The sequence below is a fragment of the Leptonotus elevatus genome, chromosome 4 (assembly GCF_054856555.1).
Source record: "Leptonotus elevatus isolate MCC_2025b chromosome 4, RoL_Lele_1.0, whole genome shotgun sequence".
NCBI classification, from domain to species: domain Eukaryota; kingdom Metazoa; phylum Chordata; class Actinopteri; order Syngnathiformes; family Syngnathidae; genus Leptonotus; species Leptonotus elevatus.
The window spans coordinates 22219986-22247897 of NC_141242.1; the positions used below are offsets into that span (position 1 = coordinate 22219986).

At 39.7% G+C, this 27912-nt stretch overlaps 1 protein-coding gene across 3 annotated transcripts; it reads left to right on the forward strand.

Annotated features, from left to right (window-relative positions):
* Positions 1-288: 288 nt before the first annotated feature.
* hipk3a (homeodomain interacting protein kinase 3a) lies at positions 289-27802 on the forward strand. 3 transcript variants are annotated; one of them, XM_086074399.1, is made up of 18 exons: positions 289-632; positions 7232-8157; positions 8268-8459; positions 8537-8718; positions 15942-16065; positions 17821-17940; positions 19435-19521; positions 19679-19863; positions 20622-20787; positions 20867-20987; positions 21663-21757; positions 21945-22099; positions 22200-22349; positions 22767-23111; positions 23315-23476; positions 23605-23876; positions 25775-25926; positions 27110-27802. In XM_086074399.1, exons 2-18 carry the CDS (start codon positions 7234-7236, stop codon positions 27635-27637), a joined length of 3960 nt encoding a protein of 1319 aa, XP_085930525.1. In that variant the 5' UTR covers positions 289-632; positions 7232-7233; the 3' UTR covers positions 27638-27802. The 3 variants fall into 3 exon arrangements, with proteins under 3 accessions (XP_085930525.1, XP_085930527.1, XP_085930526.1); XM_086074401.1 differs by lacking the exon at positions 289-632 and adding an exon at positions 1889-1907; XM_086074400.1 differs by lacking the exon at positions 289-632 and adding an exon at positions 5358-5487.
* Positions 27803-27912: the final 110 nt, after the last annotated feature.

The window sequence follows — 27912 nt, forward strand, 5'->3', positions numbered from 1 at the left end:
GGATGAGATCATTTGGAAAATGGTGCCAGAAAACAAGGTTGAGTGCAAGAAAAATGGAATGAAAGCCTGATGTGTCAGGATTATTTGACTCCGAAACAAACCACACACAGGAGACAACAACAAAATAACAACAACAATTTTGTCAATAACTTTTAATTTCAGGCATAGTTCTGACATACCGCACCAGACTATAATGTTTAGTTAATTCCTCAGTTGTCACTGGCTGACATTTCGAGACCTTCTCTCCTCCCCCTAACCCTACCCAACATTCCACACATGCGAGGAAGCAACAGCTAGCAGCAGCCCCTACGTCTGTCAGCCACAAGGCGTATTACCATGCAGAAGTTTAGAAACGCTGATTTTTCGCCCTGAGCAGACTCAAAAGCAACGTTTGACGAAACGTGGGACGTATCGGGAAACCTCGGGTCATGGCTGGCCTTGGTAACTGCTAGTTATTTGTTGTTATTTGGAGCTTCAAATGCGCAAAAAGTCAGTGAGCTGTACTCGACGTCGAACAAGATGGCAGCAATAGCAGTAGCAGCAACACCGATGGAGGGTTTGACGGTGGCGTGGCTTTTCGCTGCTAGCCTCTTTGACGCGATGACTCAATTGGTTTACGGGTCTTACTGAAGGTAAGTCATCTTAAAAATAAAACTGTATTGTGCTCATGATTTTAGTGGGAGAGTTGACTGGTGCACCGAAATGATTTAGCCCATTGCCGACTGCCTGGCTTGTTTGCTAACAAATAAGCTAGCCAACTTCGTCGCGTTTGCGTTAGCAGGTTAGCTTTGACGCGAACCGCTTGCCGACATTTAAGTACACTTATGATAAACGCTTTGACAGTTATTTATTTGGAGTAGTCTGGCTGAGCTGACAAACTCGATGGTGATGTGAAATTAATCGCTAACTAACTTATGACCTGTTATGAAGTGGTCCGTATTATGCAACCCGAGCTGCTAACGTAACACTTATGTACGGTGCATATACAGTACGTCGTAATTCGTTCAATAAAGTCTTGAACTTTTCAAGTAACACTAGTACTCGAGCTGTCTGTCACTTAATTATAACACGGGTTTCAACAGGTGTCCAGACTGTTGCTGCCCTTCCCCCCAAACAACAAACCCCCCCCCCCCCATATGGTTACTGTGTCCTAGATTGATCACTAACAAACTGCGTGTCCAGCTGGTGTTCTTTGCGTGTCCATATCCACAAGCATCCACCGTGATACGTGGCTCTCCATTTCAGGCATGGATCTGGTCACCAAGCTGTGGGGTATCAGGCTACTGCTGTAGCAAACACGGGATATAGGTGTGTGTGTGTGTGTGTGTGTGTGTGTGTGTGTGTGTGTGTGTGTGTGTGTGTGTGTGTGTGGTGGGGGTGGGGGGTAATTTAGTGTTCTGCAAAGTTCTGATGGACATGGTCGGGTGGCCGCATGACAAGGACACACAAGGTGAAATAGTTGGTCCTCAGAAGCTACATGGTGGAGAGCCTTTTTTGCATTACTGGTTGCTTAGTCTGTGGCATCAGGTCACTATTTATACTTTTGCAGACCTGCAGCTGTGGGTGTTGAATGTGGATGCAGTTAAAAATAAGTCGTTACCATCATGGAAGCACTGTATTTTATTTTTCATTTGTGTTAATTTCCTGCGTACACATTTATATGTAAAATGAAACCTTCAAAGTTGAGAATGATCCTTTCCGTGAAGCTGGTCAACTGATTAGTAAAGATTTCAGCCCAAATTTAACATTGATATTAAAGACGTTTATAATGACCTCGAGTTCAAACTGGAGGCATCATAAACATTTAATGTTTGGGCAATATTAGAATTTGTTTTATGATTTTGCGTTGCAGGCCAAAATTTGAGATGGGCCGCCACTAGCCACGTTGCGAAAATGTCAACTCACAGGTAAAAAAACAGATTGAAAAATAGTAATAACCCTACTGGTTAGTCGTCTTTGTTTATCACATTCTTCTCCAAACACATTTTGCTGACTATGTTCTCAGAAACAAATGCCACAAAAATCCAAGGGAAGAGTAAATGCTAGCTAATTTGAAGTCTAATATCAAAGTCATTATGTCAAACCAAGGTTAATTAATTTGGGATCCTGTGCTGATATAATTTCTTTGCTCCGAGTCAGTTTTGCATTTTCAGTAATAGTTTAAAGAGTGGTGTTTTTTTTTTTTTTTACGGTGGCTGAAGTCTGTACACGGCACACGCCTGTTCAAATGCCAGGTTTTTGTGATGTGGAGCCAACGATAAATTGTTTCAAAACTTTTTCTACTCTTAATGTGACCTCTGACCTGTCCAACTCAATTGGAGGGGAAAGGAAATCTTCTAGAATTGGAAGTGAAAAAAATCAACTGACATAATGTGGTTGCATAAGTGTGCACACCCTCTGAAAAATGGTGATCTGTCTGTTTTCAGAATTAACACATCTCATTCAAACTCGTGTTAAGCAAGCACACAACTACCACCATTTAATGTGTCTTTGAATAACTCCAAATAAAGTTAAGATATTTAACTCTTTGACTGCCATAAACGTTATAAAACGTTTAGCATAAACCTAGGGAAGGGCGCCGAGGACGTTAAAAGACGTCCCCTATGTTTTTTTTGTTTTTTTTTCAAAAACGGGTGCAGGAAAGCCTTGGGCAGCTGTGCTGAAAGTATCAGGCATATCTGAATAGTAAAAGACTCGTTTTGGCCCCTAGAGGGCAGCGATGACTCTCTTTGCACAAGGTTGGATGGGCCGCCCACCGTGGGCGTCAGTAGAAGACGTGAGGCGGAGCTAGAGTGTTGAGGAGACAATGGCTGATCCAAGCCACAATGGCTTGACCAAGCAACCGGTTACAAGCAGCTCGCGCTTGAGCATTTTTTTCAAAGACGGAAAGCATCAATCAATACTAAAAAGCGCATTGATGTCGACGATGATGATGACTCCGAGCTCTACGCCAAAGTTGGAAGCTTTGGCGCGACTGTTACTATCACGTAGTAAGCCTCGCCGGCTAAGCGCGGCTAGCGCTGCTAAGGCCGGAAAACGCGCACAATAGCCGGCCGGGTACTTCTGCACAAGCGGACATTCGATCGGACGATGGAGAGTAGTCGAAAAGCATCGACCAATGCACATTGATGATGATGATGATGGTCACTCCCGAGGTTGACGCCGGAGTTGGAAGCATTGACGCGGCTGTTATTCTCTCGTCATAAAGCCTCACCGGCTAGCGCTGCTAACGCCGGAAAACGCGGAGCTGCACAAGCGGACATTCGATCGGACAATGAAGAGTACCCCGAGTCCAATGCATATTCATCGGAGGAGCGGGTACAGTCTGATCACGGAGAAGACACTGTTTCTGGACTACGATGCCACCATGAATGGAGTGGATAAAATGGATCAGAACATCTACCACTCGGTATAGCAACCGAAGGACATGAGGAAGCCACAACGTAACATCACCGTAACGTAACCGTAGCATGATCCTGATATTAGACTTTATGGCAGCACACACTGCAGTATATACTTGCTATTCCCCGGAAAAAACGGCCTGCAAGAAAGTGGAGCTTTTGCACGCGAAGAGGCAATCTGTTGTGCAAATGCTGTTGCGTCTCTTTGCACGCAGGAGAGTGTTACAAAAAGAAAAACTGTCGTTGAAACATCCACATATTTGTAAATAGCACCACAGTTGCACACATTTGTAAATAGTTTGCCAAATTGTTGTCAAATTGTTACACTGTTGAATGTAAATAAACGTATTTTGCTATCAAAAAACACTTTTTCATTCTTGGTGGTAGTGTTTTATAGAAGTAAAGCACTATTTAGGTGTTTGTGGCATCATTCATGGACAAAAAGAAGTGTAAAATTCACTAGAATGCATGAAATAATATCGTTTCACTAAAAGCTTGATTTCTCCGTATTTTGGTCCAAAACAGGCGAAATTGGGTCAAACTAACCATTTTCTATTGTTGATTACTAAAGAACGGAATAAGGTAGAAACAAACTTTTTTTTTCTGATGAAAGATGAAAGTCCAATCTTTCCTTTGGTAGTACGTGTGTTTAGTAGTCCATAGTCCAAACAGAACATTTTCTGTGGACCTTGAAAGATCAGTCAAAATGCTTAAATCGGCTGGCACTGACGGCATCCCTTTTCTGAAAACGTCTGGCAGTCAAAGAGTTAAGAATACTGACATTTTTGTAATGGTAAATGGGCTGTTTTTTATATAGCGCTTTACAAAACCTCACATTAATACACCAGTGGTCAGCTTCTGCCATGCGGGGCGCTGCCGGGATCACTGGGAGGAAATCGGGGTTCAGTGTCTTGCTCAAGGACACATTGACATGGTCACAAGAGCTGAGGATCGATGACCACTCTACCACTGAGCCATGCTGCCTCATAGTAGTTGCAGTCACATCATAAGTGCATGCTCGGGCTTAGGATCAGGCAAAGAATGTCACACCACAGCATCACGGGTATCTCATTGTGATCAGTCAGAAGAAGCATAGATAAGAATTTTGAGACATTAAATATACAATGGAGCACAGTGAAGACTCTCATCATCCGATTGAGAAAATGTCACAGCATTACCAAGAACTGGACGTCCCTCTAAAATTAAAACTGAGGATAAAAATTGTCAGGGAGGCTGACAAATATCAAGAATCTGTGATCTGAAAAAGGCTGTGCACAGAAGATGCCCTTGCAGTTTGTCAGCTTTAGAGCTGTTTTTGAAAGAAATTTTAAAAAGGGGCAAATATTGCCACCAAAAGATGAGCCACGCTGTTAGACTAGAAAGACTAGAGTTTGTTTTTCCAAATGAAATGTAACGTACATACAGGACAGGTTATATGTCACAAAAGTGGAAAATGTTTTCTTTGACATCTTGTTCCCATTTGTTCCATCACAAAATCTTTTTGTACTATGGCTACCACAAATAGTCCCTATGAGAGAAATCATCAATTCGAAACAGTATTCAAAAAGTCAATGTCTTTTGTTTGGTCAGATGGTTTTTGATTGAAGCACACCCAATTTACCTGTCTGACCCTTGACCCTATGTGAGACAGGTCTAGTAGTTGGGAAAAGCCACTGGTTCCACGGAGGCAATTTCTTTTCAAACAAAACAGTGCCTTCATTTTACTTAATCAGGTGTCCGAATGTTGAACTCCATAAACAGTCTTCAGTCCCTTTTTGTTTGTTGTTATTCACAGCAGGACTTTTCTGTTATTACACTTTGCCATTGTGAATAAATTGTGATTGAGCAAAGACCACAATGTTCACAGTCTCCAATTCACATGTCGCAAAGAAAGGAACACATTAAAATGCAGACACAGCTTTGACATGCCAGAATGAATTCAAAGCCAGGTGTGATGTTACCACAATCTTTGTCTTTGTAAATCAGTAAAATTGTGTTCAGTTACCACATGAAAGGCTGTACTTGTCACTTTTTACTAAAACATTCATGGCTTGAATTGTTGCCTTCCATTTCAGTCCAGGTTTGTGTAAGTAACACAATTTTAGACCCGTGTCTTGATATGGCATTTGTGCTTTAAAATGTTCCTTTTGCTGTGTTTGGTTGTCATTTTAATTTTTAGCACTGCATAGTTGATACAAGACTAATGTAGAGCAAATTTTCAACTCTATATTTGTAGTATGAAGAGCCTAGTAAATATGTGGAGGTTGAATGTTTTTTATATATTAAATGGGTCAGCCTTATGGTGTACCGTTTTCTTGTATGCTGCTTGCTTTTGTAGTTTTACTCGGTGAGAAACTAACCCGCTACATTACAACAGGCTTCCCTCATCTCCTATTACAGTATACTAGTTCCCCTTTTCTGTAAGAGTGCTATATTGGCTCAACCTTTCAGACAGGGTGTGTGTAACTACAACAACTTTGTTAAAACCTGGAATACTTTGTGTTTTTGAATAGTGTATAGATGACGGATGTCAAAACAATCATCTCGACAAAACCTATTGAAAATGCTGTAATTACGGTTTAAACCAGTGGTACCCAACCTTTACATTGTTTTAAAGCACCTTTACTGAAAAATTAGGAGACTAGAGTATTTCAACATCTGGAGTTGAATATGATGAACTGAGAAAATTATTTAGAGTTTTACTAAACAATACAACATGTTAAGCAATAAAGAAAATAGTAAACTACTACAAAAATACCCCTCTGGAATAATGGTATTAAAATGTAAATATATATATATATATATTTTTTGTATGGTCCTACATGCAGTGTTAACATCATCATAGCTACTTGCACATGTGCATGAACAAAAGATGACATAATTATTGATTGATGCTTTATTTGGGCTGGTGGCCAACACAGGCACACATCTGGTTTAATGAAAGGATCGGATTTCCAAATCGGGATTTGAATCTTCAAGATTTGATGTGGTTTGAAATACTCAATTTGGATCAAAACTAATTCAGGCGGATTATGTTTGTGGAACTAGTAGTGATGGGTGATATGGCCTAAAAAGTATATCACGATATTTCAAAGAAATTTGCGGTGATGATATTTTTGACAATATTGGTAATAATTTCTGAACAATTGATTTGTGATTGGTGCTTCGGAATAATAGCACTGCGAGGTCTAATTGTAACATACCTGCTTAAAGCACATAAAGCACATTTACTTGGCAAATACAAAGAAAACGCAAACCTTCAGAAGTCAGTGGCAAATTGCAAGAGTCAAGAAAGTCCATTATGTTCTCCTGTGTGGTTGATTCTCGTGTTGTAGAGGCAAAATAAATATATATATATATATATATATACGCTAGCAGCCAGCCTGTGGCGTCATGCTCTGTACATTTCAGGCAAGTGTATTGTTGAAAAATGTTTCCCCCTGAGATTGTTTATGCAGTGGTTATTTTGCCGTAACCGGCAACCCTGCTGCAAGCGTTATTTTGCTGTGAATGTCTCTCATTGGTTAATGATCAGAGGAGCGAGAACATTTTGTGATTGCTTGTAGACATTACTAGCTGGTATGAATAACACAAATGTGCATGTTTATGCCGTTTCGTCGAGAGCACATTAGCTTAGCGGCCGGTTAGCATCACAAACTCACGTCAACTAGATGGCGATTTACAGGTGATCAGTCCTCTGTGTATCCTGCCTCTGACTCTTAACTCGGCATTTTTTTTGGTCCCAGATTTTCTTTGTATTCTTTTACAGGAGAAGTGTCAAAAAAGGATTGATTGACTTAATGAGACTGGTTTAACTTTTTTCTTTTCAGGTATGGCCTCACAAGTCTTGATTCAGCCATCACACCTGCACTCAGCTCAAACAAGTGCCTTAGGAACCAACAGCAAACACAAAGGGGAAGCCCACCGCAGTAATAACACCACCAGAGCCTTTCCCATACCACCCCCACCTAGAACCTATGTGATTGGAGTCAACTACGGAATTGCCTACCCCAACAACGTATTCCCATCAACAGTTGATGACTTTGAAAGATTGCACTGGACAACAGCAATCGGCGAAAGTGACGAAAGTAGTCCTCGTCCAGTGGGATTGCGCACTCTGGAGAGGAGAGAAAAAGACCTAGCTGGGATTGAAGATCAGGGGTCGTATTGTCAGAACAAAGGACTACACGAAAAGAGACTATTTGAAGAGAAGGAAAGGGGCACAAATGAAGCAGCTGGGGGACATGTCAACCTAAACTCAGGTGTGACCCAGAAATGCAAACAGAAGAGAGGTGAAGTTGTAGAACTAAAGCAGGATAACAACTGTGTTGGAGCCATGCAGATAGTGGATGAGATATCTGATCTACCTTCACTGCCTGCTTCGTCTACAATGTTGCAGACCACTACAGGGAATCATGATGTTGCTAAACTAGGGTGTAAGGGGGCACTGCCTGCTCAAGACAAAGTTGGGAAATCGGCTGGCATTGGGAATGAATCGAATGGGACAAACATCAGGTCTAACATCACAACTGAGGCAATGGCTACCACAAACAGATCAGGAACAGGAGATGGCGACTACAAGTTAGTTCAGCACGAGGTTCTCTGCTCATTGAAACACAGCTATGAGGTGTTGGAGTTCCTTGGCCGTGGCACCTTTGGTCAGGTGGTGAAGTGCTGGAAAAGGGGAACGAATGAAGTAGTGGCTGTCAAAATACTGAAGAACCACCCATCATATGCACGTCAGGGACAAATTGAGGTGAGAATACACCGTTTGCTTATATGTTAACTAATACTTTAGGAGACATGCATGTAAAATTTAGGTTTTTAATTTCTTCATGTGAAGTTAACATGCCATTTTGTTTACAGGTGGACATACTTGCCCGGTTGAGTAGTGAGAATGCAGATGAACATAACGTGGTGCGCGCTCTAGAGTGCTTTCAGCACCGCAGTCACACCTGTCTGGTGTTTGAGATGCTGGAGCAAAACCTCTATGACTTCCTCAAGCAGAACAAGTTCAGCCCACTGCCACTCAAAATCATCAGGCCTATTTTGCTGCAGGTAATGATTAATAAAGAATCCTCAATGGTAATTGCAACCTGAAATCCGAAATAAAAGTTGGTACGTTGTTTTTGTAGGTAGCAACAGCATTAAAGAAACTGAAATCCCTCGGTTTGATTCATGCTGACCTGAAGCCGGAGAACATCATGCTGATAGACCCGTCCAGACAGCCCTACAGAGTTAAGGTTATTGACTTTGGATCCGCCAGTCATGTCTCAAAGGCCGTCTGTTCCACTTACCTTCAGTCCAGATACTACAGGTGAGGCAATGCACTTTTAGTCAAAGGTAAACATTTAACATCAGGTACAATAAAAACCTGCATTTGGTTAATTTGGGTCATAGTACAAAATGGAGGCACATTGCACATAGTATTATGAAAGGTATGACTGAACCTGCATGCATTGCACATATGTGACCGAATACTTTGCAGTTTCACTTAGTCACACTGTCCTGTATTGTGCTGGTCCAATTCCCCTTCTCTGTCTTGTCTGTTTGCATTGCTAGATGTATGCCTGAATTCATATGTGCCTCTTCCACATTCAACAAGTGAAGTCACACTTTTTATTTGCTCTTGCATAACGGAGGGAACTAAAATGACAGTGAGGAACAAAAAAATGAATCACTTATTTTCTCAGTATGATCTGTTTAACCTCAATGTACACCACACATTTAAAAGAAAATTTGTTTAAAACATACTATCGCTACAAAGTATAAAAGAACAACATGGGTGACTAGTTTCATATTTAGTGCTAGTTGTTGATGGCTCATTTTTATTCCTTTGCAAAGGTAGTTGCCATGCCAAGAAGTATTTCTGCAGGCAACCCATTCACTTATGCTTTCTCTAACAAGTCTTAGCAAGTGCCTTGATTTGGAGCAGGTTATTCCTTCCACTTGTGCAACATTCTGTTACAGTGTTTGTGCAAGGAGCACAACTTACAATTTTACTTTGTTCAGAACAGAATTGTTTGGTGACATTTTAGCACAGTCTGTTGATCTGAAGCAAAACCTGTTCATCGAGAAAAGTAAAGTAGAAAGTGTGCTGTAAGTATCAGTAAAAGCTAGATTCTCACGTCGCCACCCCGAGATGGGTGAGCATGGGGCTGAAAGCTATTGCATAACATACAGCTTTATGTGGCACTTGTGCTTGTTGTGTGTGTTGTCTGGCTCTGTGTTTGTTTGCATTTTGATGTTGAGCAATGGCAGCAATGCCAATACCATTGCTGAGTGAAAAGGGGACAATTTTGGGCGGTTGGCGATGGGGGAAGTCACTTTATGTGCAGTCTGCTGAATAGTGTGGTATGTGAAAACCCATATTTGGATCCAAGAAAAACATTTCAACATTCCTGTGTGTGCCTGGGTGTGCTCATGCAAGTGCCACTGGGTACCAGCTCCAAAGGCTGGATACTTCACGCAGGTTACACAATCAATGAACTAAACAAAAAGTCAACAGCGCATATGTGAAATTACGTCTTTTGAACTTTATGGGGACTAGGCTGACTGCTTAACCTGCTTGAACCACAAATCTCTATCAATCTAGGTACGTCTGGGTGATATGGCAAAAATAAAAAATTCTGATTACTTTATTTTCCTCATTCTCTTCCAGAAATCGCTACGGTAGTTACTTAAAAACAACAACAACAGATGAGGCAAAAGAAAAAAAGATGCTAGCCTGGCATAACGTTTTTTTTAAACGAGCTCTGTCTGTAATTAGCAGCCATGTTGGTAGTGCAAAGCAGTGCATGCCACTGAGGATGCACTTCGGACTTAAAGCTCGGATCTCTCTGAGCGGTGAATGCTTGCAAAGGTAGCCAATGATAGATTCCTCCACTTTTCTGATGTATGTTGGTGAAAATCAGCTCTATCTTTAATGACTTGGCAACACAAATCTTACATTTCTACATACATTCCTTCATTTCCACCCCAATTTAATCTACAAACAGGGACACCAAACTATTACCACTCACTTCCCTTTCAGTTTCAGTAGGTCGACCAAGGGTGCAGTTGCTCAACTGTAATTTTAAGCATGCATTAGTTGGGTTTCCATTAGTGCTGTCAAAGTTAAAGCGTTAACTGATTAATTAACCACAAAAAATTATCACATTAATCATGAATTAACACAGATTAATCGCACTTAATTAGATAGGTTTATCAATAATTACAAAAGCAAACTCGTACGACATCATCGCTCGGCGCAGTCGCTTCCTGGTCTTCTTCTTCTTTTAAATTACTGGTGGATCCCATCTTTATGGTGTATACTGGCGGAGTCCCCTCTCAATATTCGCAAAAGAAGAACACATGGAAACGGGCATAAGTCGCATGTCCGTTTTGCGCATTTTCAGTAAATTTGTTTAAAAAAGTCAAAAAAATTGGATGGAAACCTGACTTTTGACTCTCACAAACTCACACTCACCACTGACGAAACACTGTAGACTCCATTCAGCAAGTCTGAACATGAGCATAGGCTATGAGCACCTCCTCTTTGTGCCTTGTTTCCTCTTCCCTGGTGCTGACGCTACAAGCGGTTTGCATATATTTGAAACGTAGAGTCTAGCATTGGCGACACATCTTACTACCATTTACAAATGTTTAGGACTGTTTTGTAAACACATAATATGTCACTGTTGGCTAAACAATGGATTCCAGAAAATTTTTAAAATGTTGAAAATGTCCTTAAAACATTGAATATGTTTGCAACCTTTTACGAACCCTAACAAAACCCCAAATTCAATATGTTTGCAAGCATTTGCTGCTCAGTGAGATACGGGCTTTACAAAAGCTAATCTTTTTTTTAATGGAATGAATTCAAAATAAATGATAATGATCGGTCAATTGTCTAGAAGACCAACTGAAAAACTTGGGCAGTTTAATGTGCTAAACGTCTTACCGGTAATTTCTTAATATAAATGGCTTCATCATATCTGTTTGATCTGTTCAGAAACTATTCTCAGCTCATGCTCTGCTTACTGTTCCTCAAGCCTAAGAGTAAAACCAGCTCACACGATGTAAATGGAGAACTGGGCTATTTAAATAATTCAGCTAAGCAGATCAGGTGGGGGGAAAGACTGTTCAGGATGCTTACAGAGCTTCTCTGTGATAAAAAGAGGTGTTGTATTAGACTATAACGTCTCTTGAGTTATTTGATTCACACTGTCAGGCCTTAGTCCACTGTTTCAGAATACAAGTAGAGTTTGATTTTTACGTCAGGCAAGAAGCCACGTGTGTGTTTGTTTCCCCTCAAAGCCATAGACTGCTTACAAAAGGATGTCTGAATGAAAGCTGCTGTTCCTTTTATTATATAGCTCATAATTCAAAATATTTGCAACCATCTCATCAATTCACACACCACTCAAATCCATAACAGTGGGATTGTACAGTCCCGCTCATTCGTGTGTATACCAGTATTCATGTTGTAGACAGTTAAGCGCTTGCTCTGAGATGGGATGTTACTGACGTATGAGGTGATTACCTTTCCCACAGGCAGGATCAAAATCAAGATGAATTAAATGTTCTAACTCTTTTGGGTATTGCATTACATGATGTGGTTAACAGACTCATATATTTATTTTGTTAGCAGTAGGTGCTGTCTGCACTTGGCAGAGTTTTAATTCTGCAAACTTGGATGCCCCATGTTGGCTCAGTCGTTTGTTGTAGTGAAAGACAATGACACGCACAGACAGTAAATGTCATCTTTTATCTCCACATTGCAGCGGCGTTCATGTTGTCCCAACAGTTGCTCTCTGGTGTGACCAGTTAGTTCTGGAGCCAGGTTTGCATGTTTTCATGCTGTTACAGTATTTGTGTGTTTTGTGATGAGCTGTTATGGCAGGGGTACACGGAGACCTTTGCTTTTTACGACTCTTGGATAACCTGGGGACAATGTACATACAGGCACCTACCTCCCTTGTTTGTGTTTGCTTGTTTCTTCGTTCTCTCTCTCACTCTCTCTGGCTCTGTCTCTCTCTTTCGTTTGGTTTTGTCTGAATTTCTGAAATGGCCAGGTACACACTTTGTGGTTCTGGAGATGGAGAGGTTTGAATATTTGTGAAAACTGATAAAAAAATCTAAAATCGTTTTTGGACGGTTCATGCTCATCAGAGGTTTCAAATGCCCAGTCATTGCCGTGTTAATAGCAAGTAACATGTTGTGGCTGGAGACAGTGGGGGGATAGGGCTTGAGCCAGTGTTTCTCAACCCTGGTCCTCGGGCCCACTATCCGGCCCACTATCCGGCCTGTTTTCCATGTCTCCCGATTCCAATGCAGGTGAGGATCGTTATCTGGCTTCTCTAGAGCTTGCTGATGAGCTGTCATTGGAATCAGCTGCGTGCCAAATAGGGAGACATGAAAAACAGGCTGGATAGTGGGATAGTAGTTTCCTGAGACCGTTACGCTGTCTTCCACTTCAGCAGCCTCACATAAACTCAACTCATTAACTCCTCCACCATCTATGTATAATAAGCATATTTATTTTGTTTTTATTGCATTGTATTGTGTAAAAGTTGAATGTACTGTGAGGAAAAGTGGCTCAGATGATGGATGGATGGATGATGTAATTTAATGTATGTACTGTATATATAAGGTATATAGTTAAATGTGTTTATTTAATTATTTTTTTTACATATTTTTATTTTATTTAAAAAAAATTATCAAATTTAATTTTGAAACAAAATTTAATGTGATTCAATTTACAAACAAATTCGACTTACAAACAACCTCTCGGAACCCATTGTGTTCGTAAATTGAGGATTACCTGTATTTGGTTATCATTCAAGCAAGGTATTGAATGAATCCGGTCCTGCTCTACGACGAGCTATAACGATAAGAAACAATTTTGTTTGAGAAATTTTCATTGAAAGTCTTCCCTTGTTGATCCTAAACCTCAGTGATGCATTTTGCACTTTGTTCTGTTCTGTATTGAATGAACAAAAACATTGCGTCATTGTTTCATTGCGTAATCTAGCTTCTTCCTGTTATGGAATTGATAGGAAATTGCGGTTATTGACTGTTACAGGACAAATGGGCCAGAAAAAAAAGAAGATTGTGCTATAAAAGCCGTACTGCAACATTTGTATATGTACGTGCGGAGACACATAGACACACACTTTTTGACACACACATACACGATGGCAAGCAGTGCCCCCATTTATGACCATACTATACTATTATTATAGTCTTTGGTCCAGTTGTTGCTTGGTAACTGTCATTTCCCCCTGTGGTCGTCACAGCAGTGGCTGCTATTTGTAGCACTATTACTCAGAGACCGTGCCCAAGCATGACAAACAATTGTTTTCGTACAACTGCCTCTTACTACTATTGCGGGTTTACTAGTTGTTTGAATTGCACAATTAACCTTCGCTGTAATGTCCACTTGTACACACATGCTTTGTCTTCTGCGCAGCCTGTCAAATTGATCAGATATATTATTTGAAAGTACAACTGCTATTGTAATCTTACAATGTTAAGATTTTTTTAAAGCATACAACATATGGTCTTCTTTACTAGCACTCTGCATCGCTTAACAGAAATATTTTTGGGAAAATTAATATAAAGAAAGTAAGAGCTTAGCTGGTTGCGGTTACTGTAATATTTACTCATAACATGGCTACTATTGGTAAAAAACAAAACAAAAAACTTTGCATTTCCTTCGCTCCCCTGTGCGCAAAGCTTTGATGCTTTATGTACACAAGAGTTTGAGACATGATGTTTGCTGCTGCTGTGCTGGGCTGACTAAAGAGCACTGAACACCCCTTCTGTCCTTAGCTGCTTGGCTCAAATATGTCCTCCATTACAGTCCAAGTTACAATCAGCTGGCCATCTTTGCTGTGCAATTGTTTCTTCAACCTTTGTACTCATTAAACATGTAAGGACAAAGTAGACTCTAACAGGGTCTCTTGTGGCTACTTTGAAAAAGAGAGAAGGGTCAGTGTCAACCATTACATTGACTTACTCTAAATGTTAATACTGTTTATGGGTGAATCTGACTTACTCTAAATGTTAATACTGTTTATGGGTGAATCTTAAAATCTTGGGAACTGCAAATCACTTGATATTGTCTAAAGTCACTAGCCGATTACCCATATTTGAAACACGGGAATTACCAGGGCTGGGAATCTCACAATTATTTCCCCAATATAATGTTCTGACTTCCATTAGCTCTTATTCAAACAAAACATAAATGTGATGATGATTTTCAAAGCCTTAGCAAACAGTGGCGTTTCAATTGTAAATATTAACAATTTAGGCAGAACCACATCTTAAAATAATATTGCCGCTAGGAGTGTAATGAAAACTGATTCGAAACGGAAAATCGTTTTAGTCGAATCATGTCACACTTCATGTGTCGAGAATGGAGATATTGTACAAAATGAATCGTCGTTTGTGAGAAATCTAGTTCAAAGCCTCATTCTCTCGCCTTGCACTGCGTTTAAATTGTGCTATATAAACAAAACAAACTAAATTGTTTTGATGTTGCTAATTATTTGTTGTTTCGTGGAATTTAATTAACTTAAATAATTTGGACTTTAGAAAGTGTTATGGAAAATAATTATTTTGCACATATTAACATAGCATGTTTATACTTTTGTGTACACCTGCATTTTTAACAATGGGCCTTCCACTTCTTGTATATGAAGCAATAACGGAGTGACCTTGACAGATAAGCCTGCTCAACACAGAAAACAAAGAGTTACTTTTGTTTTAAGACTGCTCGTCTTCCTGTCTAACTCACCCTCCTCAATCCTTAAACCGGCTGCATACATTTTTTCCCATGATAATTTACTGCGCACTCACACACACTATCTTGTATAGACTTCTCCGTGAGACTTGTGTATATTAGAAGCTTCAAAAATAAAGAAACCCAAAAGACAATGTCTTTCCAGACTAGTTTATTGATCTCGCGTACCTACTGAAAATTCCACAACAAAAGCTTTTCATGTTGCAGATTAATAGAGATGATGGTTTCAGTCGTATCATATCGAATCAAATTGTAATCCCACTGAATGGAATCATTCCACTTGAAAATGTACAGTATTTTTACATAGATGCTTTTTATTTTTATTTATTATCATTGGAGTGATGCACACCCCTAATTTTGCTGCATTACATATTTGGATACTGTGCTAAATTTTTTGTTTTGTGTGATTGTAGACTATATATGGCAACGCACTGTCCCATCATGTGCGTCTTGTAGACTCCCTGGCAGGCGCTGCTCCTCATCATGCGTTTGCACGTTTTCTACGTTCACAAGCATTTCGTTGTTGTTGTTATTATTTTATAATGAAAAGAATCACTATTCATTTATAAGAATCTATTTTTCACTCCCTGAGCAGTTTCTTTAGATAGTTGCCAAGCAAACATCCTTGAAAAGTCCTGAAAGATGATGTCTTGTTGGTCCCTCTACTTGATCTGTTGCTAGCAGCTCTGACCAAGAGGTAACCTGTTATTGACCTCAGTTTCTTTTTCTTTCTTTTTTCTTTTTCTTTTTAGAGCTCCAGAGATTATTTTGGGCCTGCCATTTTGTGAAGCTATTGATATGTGGTCATTGGGATGCGTTATAGCAGAGCTCTTCCTGGGTTGGCCCCTCTACCCCGGTGCTTTGGAATATGATCAGGTAATACTCTTCAATAACACATGTTCACAATACGGCTTATATCACCATTTAGAAATATTTATTGTGGAGAAGATGGAAGTGAAAAAATCTAAATAGACTGAATTTTTATTTTTTATGTATACCTTGTGGTGCTCGGAAAGATAAATATATATGGTTTGTCAAGAAAAACTGCATCCAAACGCATTTCTTGTTACACTGGTTTTATTAAAGCAAGCTTATAATAGCTCCTGGAATGTATTTGCCTGCCTGTCGGGTCAGGTTATATTCTTTATGTTTAAATAAATAATAATAAATATCGGAGTCTCGATGACTGATTTACATCCATAGGGTGCTCTGGCGTATTACGCAATAGTAACTAATGGGTGCGAGTGACCGCCGTTAACGTGGTGACGTCACATCTGCCCAAACATGGAAACAAGCACTAAAATTATCCAGGGGAATTATTTTGGCAAATACAAGACTAGACACAAAAATGAGAACACCAGATATTTACCAAACTTAACAATATTGCTCCATTTCCTCAGTATTACCTCAAAATGGGGCACCGAAGGTACACTTTAAGTCATTCACTGCCATTGACGACTATAGATGTCAAAATTAATTTGAACTATTTCTATTAGTTACTTTTGTTAACAAGAGCATGAAAACCTAGATTTTTTTTAATTGTACATTTAGAACAGATATAACATTTGTGAGTTAACTGTTGAAGTCATGCGATCGCCTAACACCCCTAATTTTTAATAATCTTTTCTTTTTCTTTTTTACTCATTCACTGCCATTGCCTGCTATAGATTTAAAAAATCTATTTTAACTGGGCTAGCAATGAATGAGTTAATAGTTTACACTAAAGTATTTTCCCCAGGAGATTGCGTCCAAGTACTAAATATACTGTATCTTTATTGTCAACTTCTGTACATGTAGTATGCAGTCATTATAATAATTATTTATTATTTTTAAGTCATAATTTTTGTGACTGCTTTATCTCTCACTGTATGATGAAAGTCAGATCAAGCAATGAAAATCCACTTAAATATTAAGTGAGTCAGGAAATTGTTCTTGGCAATGTGCAACAGTGTTGTGTGGTCTTAACTCCACAACTGGGACGCCAACTTAATTTCCCCCCCATGGGGAATGTAGGAGCCTGGGAAAGGTCTACAACATGCTCACAGTGACATTGTATTCCTGTATTTTTTAATATTGACGCAACTCTGTGGCAATCAGAATCAGTTATCATTTTCTCAGCATGTTAATCCTTGATAGATACACTTGAGCAGTCTCCTTATAAAATGTTTGCACAGTAGTTGTTCTAGTGTGCATGTCACCCAGTACTCGCTTACACTTGCACTTTGAGCCCCCCCAAAGTATGCTGCCCAATGCCACAGCTCATTGCTTATCACACGACACAGCAAAATGTATTTATAACCACAAACTTGATCATGGAGTTTGCAGACACAGTTATGATTATTTTGTGCATGTTCACAGGGTCTTGAGTCCAATGCTGTCTGAAATCTTGTGTTTATTATGTGAAGAAAACAAACAAACTAATTATTCAAACTTTATGGCCAGAATGGATCGATGAAATTAAATCAGTGTTTGTACCCAGTGAGATTATCTTTCAGTCTTGCAATGTGTTTCTCTGTCTGCCCTTAACATTGGCTACTTTTAGTCATTTTTTTATAACATCCCACCAAAGTTGAATTCAGGTGTTATGTTTCATAATAAACATTGACCTTTTTTCTGTCTTGACTCGCTCAGATTCGCTACATCTCTCAGACCCAAGGCCTACCTGCAGAGCACTTGCTCAACAAGGGCACCAAGACCTCCCGTTTCTTCTGTAAAAAATCAGAATCTGCGTACCCCTCCTGGAGACTAAAAGTACATGCACACAGATAAAAATATACATTATTTAACCTTGTATCAAGTTCTCTTTTAGCGTTCTTATACAGTCAATTTTAATCGAACTGTACACTGTGCTTTCAAATGCCCCCTTTTCCATTGTACTGGTTCTAAACCAAAACATCCTGGTTCCGCCCTTGTGGTGTGATTTTTTTTTTTTTTTATTATTTTTTTTTTTTTTTGCCATTACACTTTTTTAAGGCCATACAGTGATAATGGAACAGTTTCTCAGAACCTCTTTCAACTTTCTGTGCATTTGATATGGGCTATAATAGTGACATTACAACTGTTCTTAATGTTTTGGGGAAAAAGCAAGACAAAACCAGTTAGTGGCTGAGATACATGAAATATCATGTCAGAATCCCACACACTGAAAGCAGTGGAGGCTCATGCAGTTAATACATTTAAATGATTGGTACCTTTTGTATTAGAGAAACAACAAAGGCCAGGCCAGGACAAGCAAGGCCTGTAGTGGAAAAGTGCCTCAAAATTGAAGATGCAACACAATGATTTTGTTTTCAAATTGTGAATAAATTTGATAGAGAACTTCTCTTTTCTGATGCACCTCGGGTCTTAGTGGACCTCTGTCAATACAATGATAATACAACCTGACGTGGACCTGTGGTGATTCGTGTTCACAATACACAGACATCTTTGTTTTTATCATTTCATAACATATTTTCACACGTTTGGGAGAGGACATGCGCCTGAACTTTTTGGCTATAATTCTGAAAGGTAGTTGGTCCAAACACAGCAATGCTCATCACCAAAAGAACACCATTCCCACAGTGAAAAATGGTGGCAGCAGCAACATGCTTTCTAAGTAGCTATGTATTTACAAATTAGAATTCAATAGAATCAGCTGTACGTCATCTCGACAAGCCAGCAACTCAAACATCGGAACTTTATTTTGAATAATCAGAGGCACTTTAGATGGCGGTAAATTTGTGATAACTCCCATTTAACTTGAGTTTCAAGACTGATTGGTTACTTCTGAACATAGCCATATGCCAAGTCATAAGGGTGTGCACTCATGTAACCACATTGTTTCATTTTTTTTTAATCTCCCTTAAAAAAAATTCAAGTGTAACCACATGTATATATATAAAATATTTTTTTTTCAAGTGAATTGTACAAGACCAGTCACATTAATAGTCGAAAATGTTTTGAAATGATTTCTCTTGGTCACACATTCTCTTAGCCCACATTTGAACAGGAGTATGTAGACAATAGCCACTGAATATAGACGCTTTACAAAGTCCTAAGCCATTTTGTCTTTTATACCATACTTTATTATTTAAAAATGTTGGTACTTTTTTTGTCTTTTTGAATTTTATTTTGTGTATTTTGTATTTGATTGTTTTATTTTGTTTTTATTGTGATCAATTTAATCTGTGAAGCACTTTGTGACCTTTTTGTCTGTGGAAGGTGCTATATAAATACAATTTACTTACTTACTTGCTTTTCCCCCAGACAACAGAAGAGCATGAGAAAGAGACAAGACTTAAATCCAAAGAAGCCAGAAAATACATCTTTAACTGTCTGGACGACATTGCACACGTAAGTCTAAACAGACAGGTAGGGATCAAGTAAGGTTCTAGCCGAACAATGATTAATTGTTCCTCACTCAAGTAGCCATCAGCTTTTTAAGTAAATGGGGTTCCAGGGATTCTCATACATATTTTTCTTAGATCGTTTCCCTGTACCCTCCTTTCAGGTGAACTTTGTGTTGAGTCCTGACAACAGTGACATACAGGCAGAGAAAACAGACAGAAGGGAGTTTGTCTCTCTACTGAAGAGCATGCTGCTGATAGATGCAGAGGACAGAACTGTTCCCTCCAATGTCCTCAGTCACCCTTTCCTCACCATGACTCATCTGTTGGACCACCCACATAGTAACCAGTAAGCCTTTGATAAATTACTCTGACACCGTGTCACACATTTCAAATTTGCATATTATCCTCTTCCCAATGTATGTAAAAAGGGATTGCTCAAATGTAAGTTTACATAATGTCAGGTCAAACTAACCGGTCATTTATGCAATACTGTTTTTAAGCCTGAAAAAAAGGGGCCTTGGTCTTTATTGTGAAAGTTTTTGGAAACAACACTACTATTGTTTCTGTCTAAAGCCAGAAGCATTTTGTGTCACAATTTAAAGAAAAATACAAACTAATTAGGAGATCCTTCAATATACAGCAAGATAATGACTCAAATCAATAAGCAATTTCATCAGGGCAAAAAAAAATGTAGAAGATTTAATACTGTTCAAGTACTTCTCATGATAAACATTACAGAGCATGCATTTGACCTGCTACCAGAGAATAAAGAGGATTATCACTAAACAAGAAAGCAAAATCATAATATCAATAAGGCAGACAAGCTTGGCGTTATTGCAAGCAAAGGATTTAAATATACGGTATATTATTCACTCTATTTTAGGTCTATCTGTTCCAATATTTTATATCACCTAAAATGGTAGTGTTCAGTTACAAATAATGCCATCTTAATTGTTTATTGAATGTACACTTTCATCCCTTGTTTATTTTTCACCTTTCGATGTGAAACCCAAATGAGCAAAATATAAACTAATTAGTTTCATTGTTGCAGTACTTTTGGAGGGTAGTGTAGATCACACACTTTCTCTGCTCTCTCCTCATCAGTGTGCAGTCATCTTTTCGCATTATGGACGTGTGCCATGGCCGCCCCAGCAATACAGTATTTGATGCGTTGAACCAGAATACCGTTCATTTCTCCAGACCGCCTGTTGGTCCCACTACTTCCTCAGGCCTCCCTCTGGGCTACAACAACATCCCAGTTCACACTCAGGTGAAGTTTTGCAATGTGTCTATTGTGTGTGGTTATCAACACCAGTTTACTGTATTTTCTTTCACTGTTTCCAATGCAGCCTATTGCTCAATCAGCTCCTTCAGTGTTGCATCCTGGTATTGCTCTAACAGCAAGGAATGGTCAGTTTGGGTGCAGTGACTCCTTCCCATCCATTCTTCTTTGTCCACCCAACATTCAAGGTATATAGATCAGAGATTTATCGCTAAAAGATTTTTCGCTAAAATAAGTTTAGGACACCCACATTTTTTTTTTTTTTTTTAAGTTTCTGGAGACAACAAAGCGTTGCAACATGTTTTATTTTGAATACCAAAAGCAAAAAAGCACAGTAAAAATTCCAAGCGTATCAATATCTGTCCCAACAAACTATGTGGCCTCATTCTCTTCTCTGCTCCAAGAATGTGAACGGGACTAATGTTTGCTGTACACTGTTCAGACTAGCGAGTGATGCAATTAAAGCAGTACAAACAGGTGGAGCAAAACTGAGGTTTGTTTGATAACTTACAATGACAGTATCTGGATAACCAAACAGACTACAAAAAAAACAAGTACGAGAGTTCTTGAAAAGCACGACTTGAGGACATCTTTGATTGTGCAGTCAAAAGAAGACGATGAATGATGATCTAATCTGTGATATTTGAACATAGATGGAGCATAATACTAACAATCAATGTATCCTATTCGCTGCCAATGCTCTCACTATTGTTGATGTGCTACTACGCACACTGCAGAGCAGTTCCGACACATATTGTAGTACTCTTCATCGATCAACCGTTTCATCCCTAGCAGATCATTTGGAAATACAGTACAAATGTAAATTATTAGTCTTGAATTTATTTTTGTTGGCTCTTTTAAAGGTAACCTTAACCAATCGGTCAGCTACCCAGTTCCAATGGTACCTCAAGCTCCTCCTCTCCAGGCCCTCCAAGTGAGGCCTAGTGTAATAACACAGGTAAGACATGAACTAGACAGTTACATCTTCCCCAACATATACATACATACTTACCAACAGTGTGTTTTTTTCTTTGTGTTTTATGAATTACTTGCTCAAACACAAAGCATATCTGTGATTGCTGTATTAAAAATCCTCAATAAGATGTTTAATATGATAATTGGGAATTTCTGTCCTGTCTTTACAGCCAGCTTGGTCAAATCGGGGTCAGCAGCTCCTGGTACAAGCACCTTGGCCACAGATGACTGCAGTCGGTGTGCCCTCGACTCACCCTGTCCCACCACCCACGTCTGCCCTAATCAATGACAACACAGTCTGTGCATCAAGAATCAGAGAGTGGGGGTTAGTCACAAGTGTCAAATTTGCATTCGATAGACCCAACAGTACAGCACTAAAGTGTTTTGCTTTTTCTCTTCGGTTACTCTATTTTTGACTAACACAGGAAAGTACGTTATAGTACCTTAATGCAGCAGCCGCTCCTGACCAATCATGTGCCAGCTGTCTCTGCACATCAGACTCTCAACGTTGGCATAGCGCATGTTGTGTGGCCCCAGTCTGCTAATAAGAGAAACAGGCAACAACATCATAACAGGTGAGTGTTTATTAGTCCTGTATAGAGCATATAACATACAGAGGGTCGAGCGTTTTTTGAAAACCGTTAAAACCGATCGGTTTAATATTTTTGATTCAGTCCGTCTGCATTCCGTTCGGTTCTTTCACGCATTGGCTGAATAATTTTAATGATAATATAATAATAATAATAATAGTAATTAGCTGTGAATAATATACACTTTGAATTCCAACTCCAAGACATAATAAATTTTTCTAAAGTTACATACAACTGAGCCGAAAACCGTGAGCCCAAAACCAAACCGTGGATTTTGTGAACCGTTCCACTCCTAATATATTGAATGGTATAACATTATCAACATATGCTATTAGACATTGCTGCTCCTAAGTAGCTTCATTCGAACTTAACTTAACTATGTATGCCCTCTTGTTTTAAAAGGAACCTGTCCCACCCAATTAACATCCACACATCTCACTATCGATCCCCCAAAATGGCCAATGTTGTTGGTCAGGCTGCGTCAGGAATCAGCAAATCTCAGAGGGAGGTACCTCAGGTGGAAACACAGCAGCACACACATCAAAATTCGGATGAGGAGGATGATGATTCACAAGAGGGGGTGGGCTGCCTCAAAGAGGATGTACCAAACGAAGAGCTGCAGCGAGATGTGGCGCTTCTCATGGGTGACACACCGAGTCCGACGCACAGTGTGATCAGCATCCACAGTGAACCTACAGATAGTGAAGAGGTAGAGGAAGACAAGCCACAGTTGTGCTGTCTAAGAGGGTGAGTATCTTTAAATGGTTGTAATGGTGGGGAAAAAAACGATTCCAGGAAAATGCAATATGGAGAACATTTTAACATTGAGTATAAGCTAAAAGGCAGTTATGTCATTTCCTTTTTCATAATTCCAAGCCTTGACCTGTAAATGTTGCAACAGACTGGAATTGTGCCCTCAAAAAATATAACCTATTTTGTTCTCCATGTAGGCGTAAAGAACCGTGTGTATGTGAGGTATGCAGAAACTCCAGTGTGACGATGGAAAGAGTGTGTTCGCTTAGCAGTCCTGACAGCAGCCTCAGCACCAGTTCATTTGCATCCAACTCTCCGCACTCCAGCCCATCTGCATCACCCTGCAAAAGACCCAACAGGTTTTTTGTTTTTTTTGGTTTCCATTTGTGGGTGTTTGTTGTCCAAATAATTTTAAGTGTTAAGTTTCCACAAGAGTAAAAATACACACATTTTGACTGTACCAACCAAGTTGTTCTTCTGTGTACAGTATGTCTGAAGATGATGGTCACGAGAGTGGCTGTGAAACTGTAGAGGGCTCCCCTACATCCAACACTTCGACATCCCCCCATGGAAACAGTCCGTATTGTTTCCTTGACAATAGCAACCACAACAGCCGCCCAACTTTGGCTGCCGTGGTAGCACCATTGCCTTCCCCTGCAGTGCAAAGTCTGAGGCCTCGAGATGTCAGGACAATGGTGGTTCCACCAATGAGAGTCCAAAACAACACTCAAGGAACACAGGAGCGTTTCCAGAGATCAGGTTAGCATTGACACTTTCAGTGCTGAAATGAAGTCATAAAATCAAGAAACGACTATCCGGCTACTTTTGAATTTCATTGAGTTCTTCACATGTTTCTAACAGGAATTTTGGATTGACAATCTGAATTCACCTTTTTAGACCAATTCTAGGCAGTAAGTTAGTATGGCCCACTGGCCACATCCGGCCCACCCACAGTTGCTGATCGGCCCTCACCGTGACATAGAAATTAAAGTAAAACGTAACATATGTGGTGCTTTTATGTGCACACGTGGACACTCAATATTTAGCAATTTTTCCCACAATACATTAGCATAAATGACCACAGTGGTCCTAATGTTACCAACATTTTTATGCATGTTGGAAGGAAGAGGTTTTTTTCATGCAAATTTGCCACTGTACAATGTCGTAATTGGTAGTTTTTTTCTTGGAAATGTGTGAGTTTTTTCTCTCGCCAATTTGCCACCTTATAATGCCGCAAGTTTCTCTCTCTCGTAAATTTGTAAATTCTTTCTCAGAATATTATTATGGCCCCCATGATTAAAAAATTTTTTTAGACGTGGCCCTAATATGCCGTCGTACATAATTAATACAGTCAGATGAGGCAAATGACTGCAGTAACCGAGCTTCTGACTGTGCTGTGATTTTAGACCGCAGTCTGTTATCATTACAATCCACCAAATCATAAATGTTTGATACCTTGTTCTTTTTAATCATGCACTAAATGGCAATCTTTGTGCCAGTCATGAGCTCTGACCCCCCCCAGGTCTGATTCCTGCAGCAGTGCAAAATGTCATTTGAATGTCTGCCACTTAGGTGTTTTGGGTGTCTACTCTGCAGGCCAGATGGAACCAGTAGGGGCTTACCGCCCTCTAGTGGATCATAGAGGTCTCAACAGGTGATCACTGTAAACCAGCAGACGTAACCTCACTTATCTTTCGATGCATCCAAACTAGTAAAATTTGATGTTTCTGACAACTAGTAACTTTCCCTCCATCAGAGTAGATTTCAAATGTATTTATTTCCTACATACCATACTTCTTTCAAATGTTGTCATATTTTAATTCAAGGTTCTTTACTATAAATCTGTAATAGCACAGTACTTAAATTGTAATGGTTTTGATAATTGAATTTACTCTTCTCGGAGGGAAAGGTGGATGCATTTTTCACCCCCTAATAAACAAGTCTAGCCTTTGTGTGTAGGTTCAGGATACATAGTAAAGATTGTCTAAAGCCACCGTTGTGTAATTGGTTCACAATTTGCCTGTTTTTGAAGAGAATGTTTTTGTTGGAGCCTAGCCCCCATATATTGGCACCTTAGCTCCCAGGATGATGCATGGATCGGTAAATGGGTAGATACTTTTATTATCCTGCAGGAAAATCAGTCAGCTCAGTTCCACTGATTCATCATTATAGACAGAAGGTATATGTAGTTTAAAATATAGGAAATAAGATACATTAACAGTATACAATATGATGTATTTTCTCACCCACGACAAAAAGGCTGCTGTACTATAAACAAAACAAATGAATTTTTAAGTGCCCCAAAGTCACATCTGCCTAATGAATTCATTTACTGTATTGTACATGGAAATGAATGTCCAGCTTTGTACAATTTGCATTGCAGTCTTCATGCATTCAAATCTGCAATGCTTTTACAGTACAAGATCTTCTGTCAAAATGTGTCATGTTACAGCTTTATAAAAGTCTAAAGGGGATCGTGTCCTCCAAATATAAAGTACCGCATTACTTTGCATGCTTGTTTGACATTTTTCTCAATTTTTATTTTCCCCTGTCTGTAGTCTTGGTCATGCGGACTAAATCAGCAGTTCTCCTTGCAGTGTAAAGAATATTTAGACCTTTGTACAGCGACTTAACTGATGAAATTATTTTCTATCAAGTCTTAGAGTCATGGTCCCGATCCAAAGGGCGCTGCAACATTACAGGACAACAGAGCACCGCCTCCTCAATCCCCCTCCTCCAATCAACACCCCTTATGTCGTGGCAACAAAAACTCCAGCAGCAGCACCAGCACCCAATGAGCCTTGGACAGGTCTTGTTGCCTTCTTTATATTTGCTATTTAAGTGGTACAAATGACAGTGAACCTGCGTTCGTCACAAGGAATACTTTCCAGACCCAGCCATGATTAGGTGAAAAAGCTCCATATAGAGACCATCCCAGATTCAACTACTTGTGGTTGTTGGTACAACCACCAACATAGCAAGTTCCAAAAACTGTGCAAGACATTATAAAATGCTACAATTGTTGGAGATTTTTTGTTATCAAGCAGCTCGCCAAAACACAAGCAATGTTTGCTTCAAGCTGTTCGTCACTACCAGTTGAGGTTTACTGTAAAATCAAACATAGTACCTGTATATTTAATGACCAAAATGTTCAACCAAACCATACTAATAAAAGTCTTCTAACATAACGCCATAGACAGGTTAATGGAAATTAGCATGGATGCTAACTATGGATCTTTAAACAACCGCTGCATCACATTTTCAACTCCTCAACTTTTTTGTCAAGCACATTCAAAACAACAACAGCTGAAATAAAGAGCTGGAGAGCAAAACATGACAACAAAAGAGAATTCAACATGAAAATACTGAATCCAACTATACAGTACAACATTTCTTACACATCTACCTACATCCAGTAGAGCTCAATGCTGTTGAGAATTTTGCTTAGTTACTAGATGGTACGCAACTCTAAATTTGATTTGTTTATATACTGGGGGGAAAAAAAGCGAATGCTTAAAGGGATACTTAACTCATTGAGCTATTTTCAGCAGTAAGAAGTTATTATTTTTTCCAGAATGAATTTGATAATGTCATACACAATTAATACCTTTAAAAAAAATAAAATACGAAAATAATCCACTTGCTGTTAACGGAAGATCACCTGTGCTGAGGTAACGACCAATCATGTTCCACCTTTTTTCTGGTCAGCAAGCTGAGCCATGATTGGTTGTTACCTACTTTGTCAACACAGGTGATGTAATCTCTTGTCGACAGCAAGTGGAAAACTTGTTTTTAATGGTATTAATTGTACATGAAAATTACTGAAGTCATCAAATTCATTCTGGACAAAATATTCACTTTCTACTGCTGATAATGGCTCAGTGAGTCAAGTATCCCTTTTAAAAGTTTATTCTTAAAATGTTTTCTTTAGTTTAGCAATACTGATTTGATGTTTTCAGACAATATAATGGGTTTTTTTTGTCTTGCTTTAGGTGCAGCCATTTGTTTCAAACCACAACATCAAAGAGTGGAACGGCAACTATGGGCCACTGCGACCTCACGCCTTTATTCCCCCTACTGTCCACACACACAACTTCCCCCACCTGCCGCATGGCAGCCCCAAGCACAAGTTAGGTGCCCCGCCCCCACACACCCTCTTATCTTACCCTCCCAGGGTACCCCTTACCACAGCCCCTCACCCTATGTTGACCTCTCATCACCCTCCTCTACTTCAGCACAGCTACAGCCTCTCCCACGCCCCAGGGGGCGCTATAGTCCACCAGGTGACCATGGGCCTCGGCAGCCATTCTCAGCAAGCTGGCTATCACAGGCTCCTCCCCTCACCAACAGTCCATCCTCATCAACAGCCTGGCTACGCCCACCACCCCCACCAGTTCAAGCCTGCCTTCGCCCCGCCAATGCCCCCTCCTCACCCATACATGGCCTCGCCAGCCGCCTACACGGGCTTCCCTCTGAGTCCCACCAAACTCGGCCACCATCCTCAGTTCTCTTATATTTGAGGGGCAGAGTGGGCCCGCAGCAGCACCAATGGGTCTCGCCGTGGGTCACAAAGGCCAACAGCAAACACAGTCGGGCTGCGACATGGGCAAGTAGCGCTTGCAGCAGAGCACAAAACAAACATTTGTGATCATGAGAGGAAAACGTATAAAAACATATAATGTTCAGTTGTCGTTGAAGGACAGTTAAATTCACCGCGTCTCTAATCTGATTATTAGTAGGTTGGCGATTGTGTTAAATTGTTGACACCACTTCAGTTCGGAAAGACTTTCTATAA

What these genes read in the sequence shown, in the direction of transcription:
- hipk3a (XM_086074399.1), top strand. Translation starts at nt 7,234, where the DNA reads ATGGCCTCACAAGTCTTGATTCAGCCATCACACCTGCACTCAGCTCAA. An exon ending in GTCTGGACGACATTGCACAC is followed by an intron (nt 19,522 to 19,678) that starts GTAAGTCTAAAC and finishes CCCTCCTTTCAG; the next exon opens with GTGAACTTTGTGTTGAGTCC. An exon ending in CCCTGCAAAAGACCCAACAG is followed by an intron (nt 23,477 to 23,604) that starts GTTTTTTGTTTT and finishes TTCTGTGTACAG; the next exon opens with TATGTCTGAAGATGATGGTC.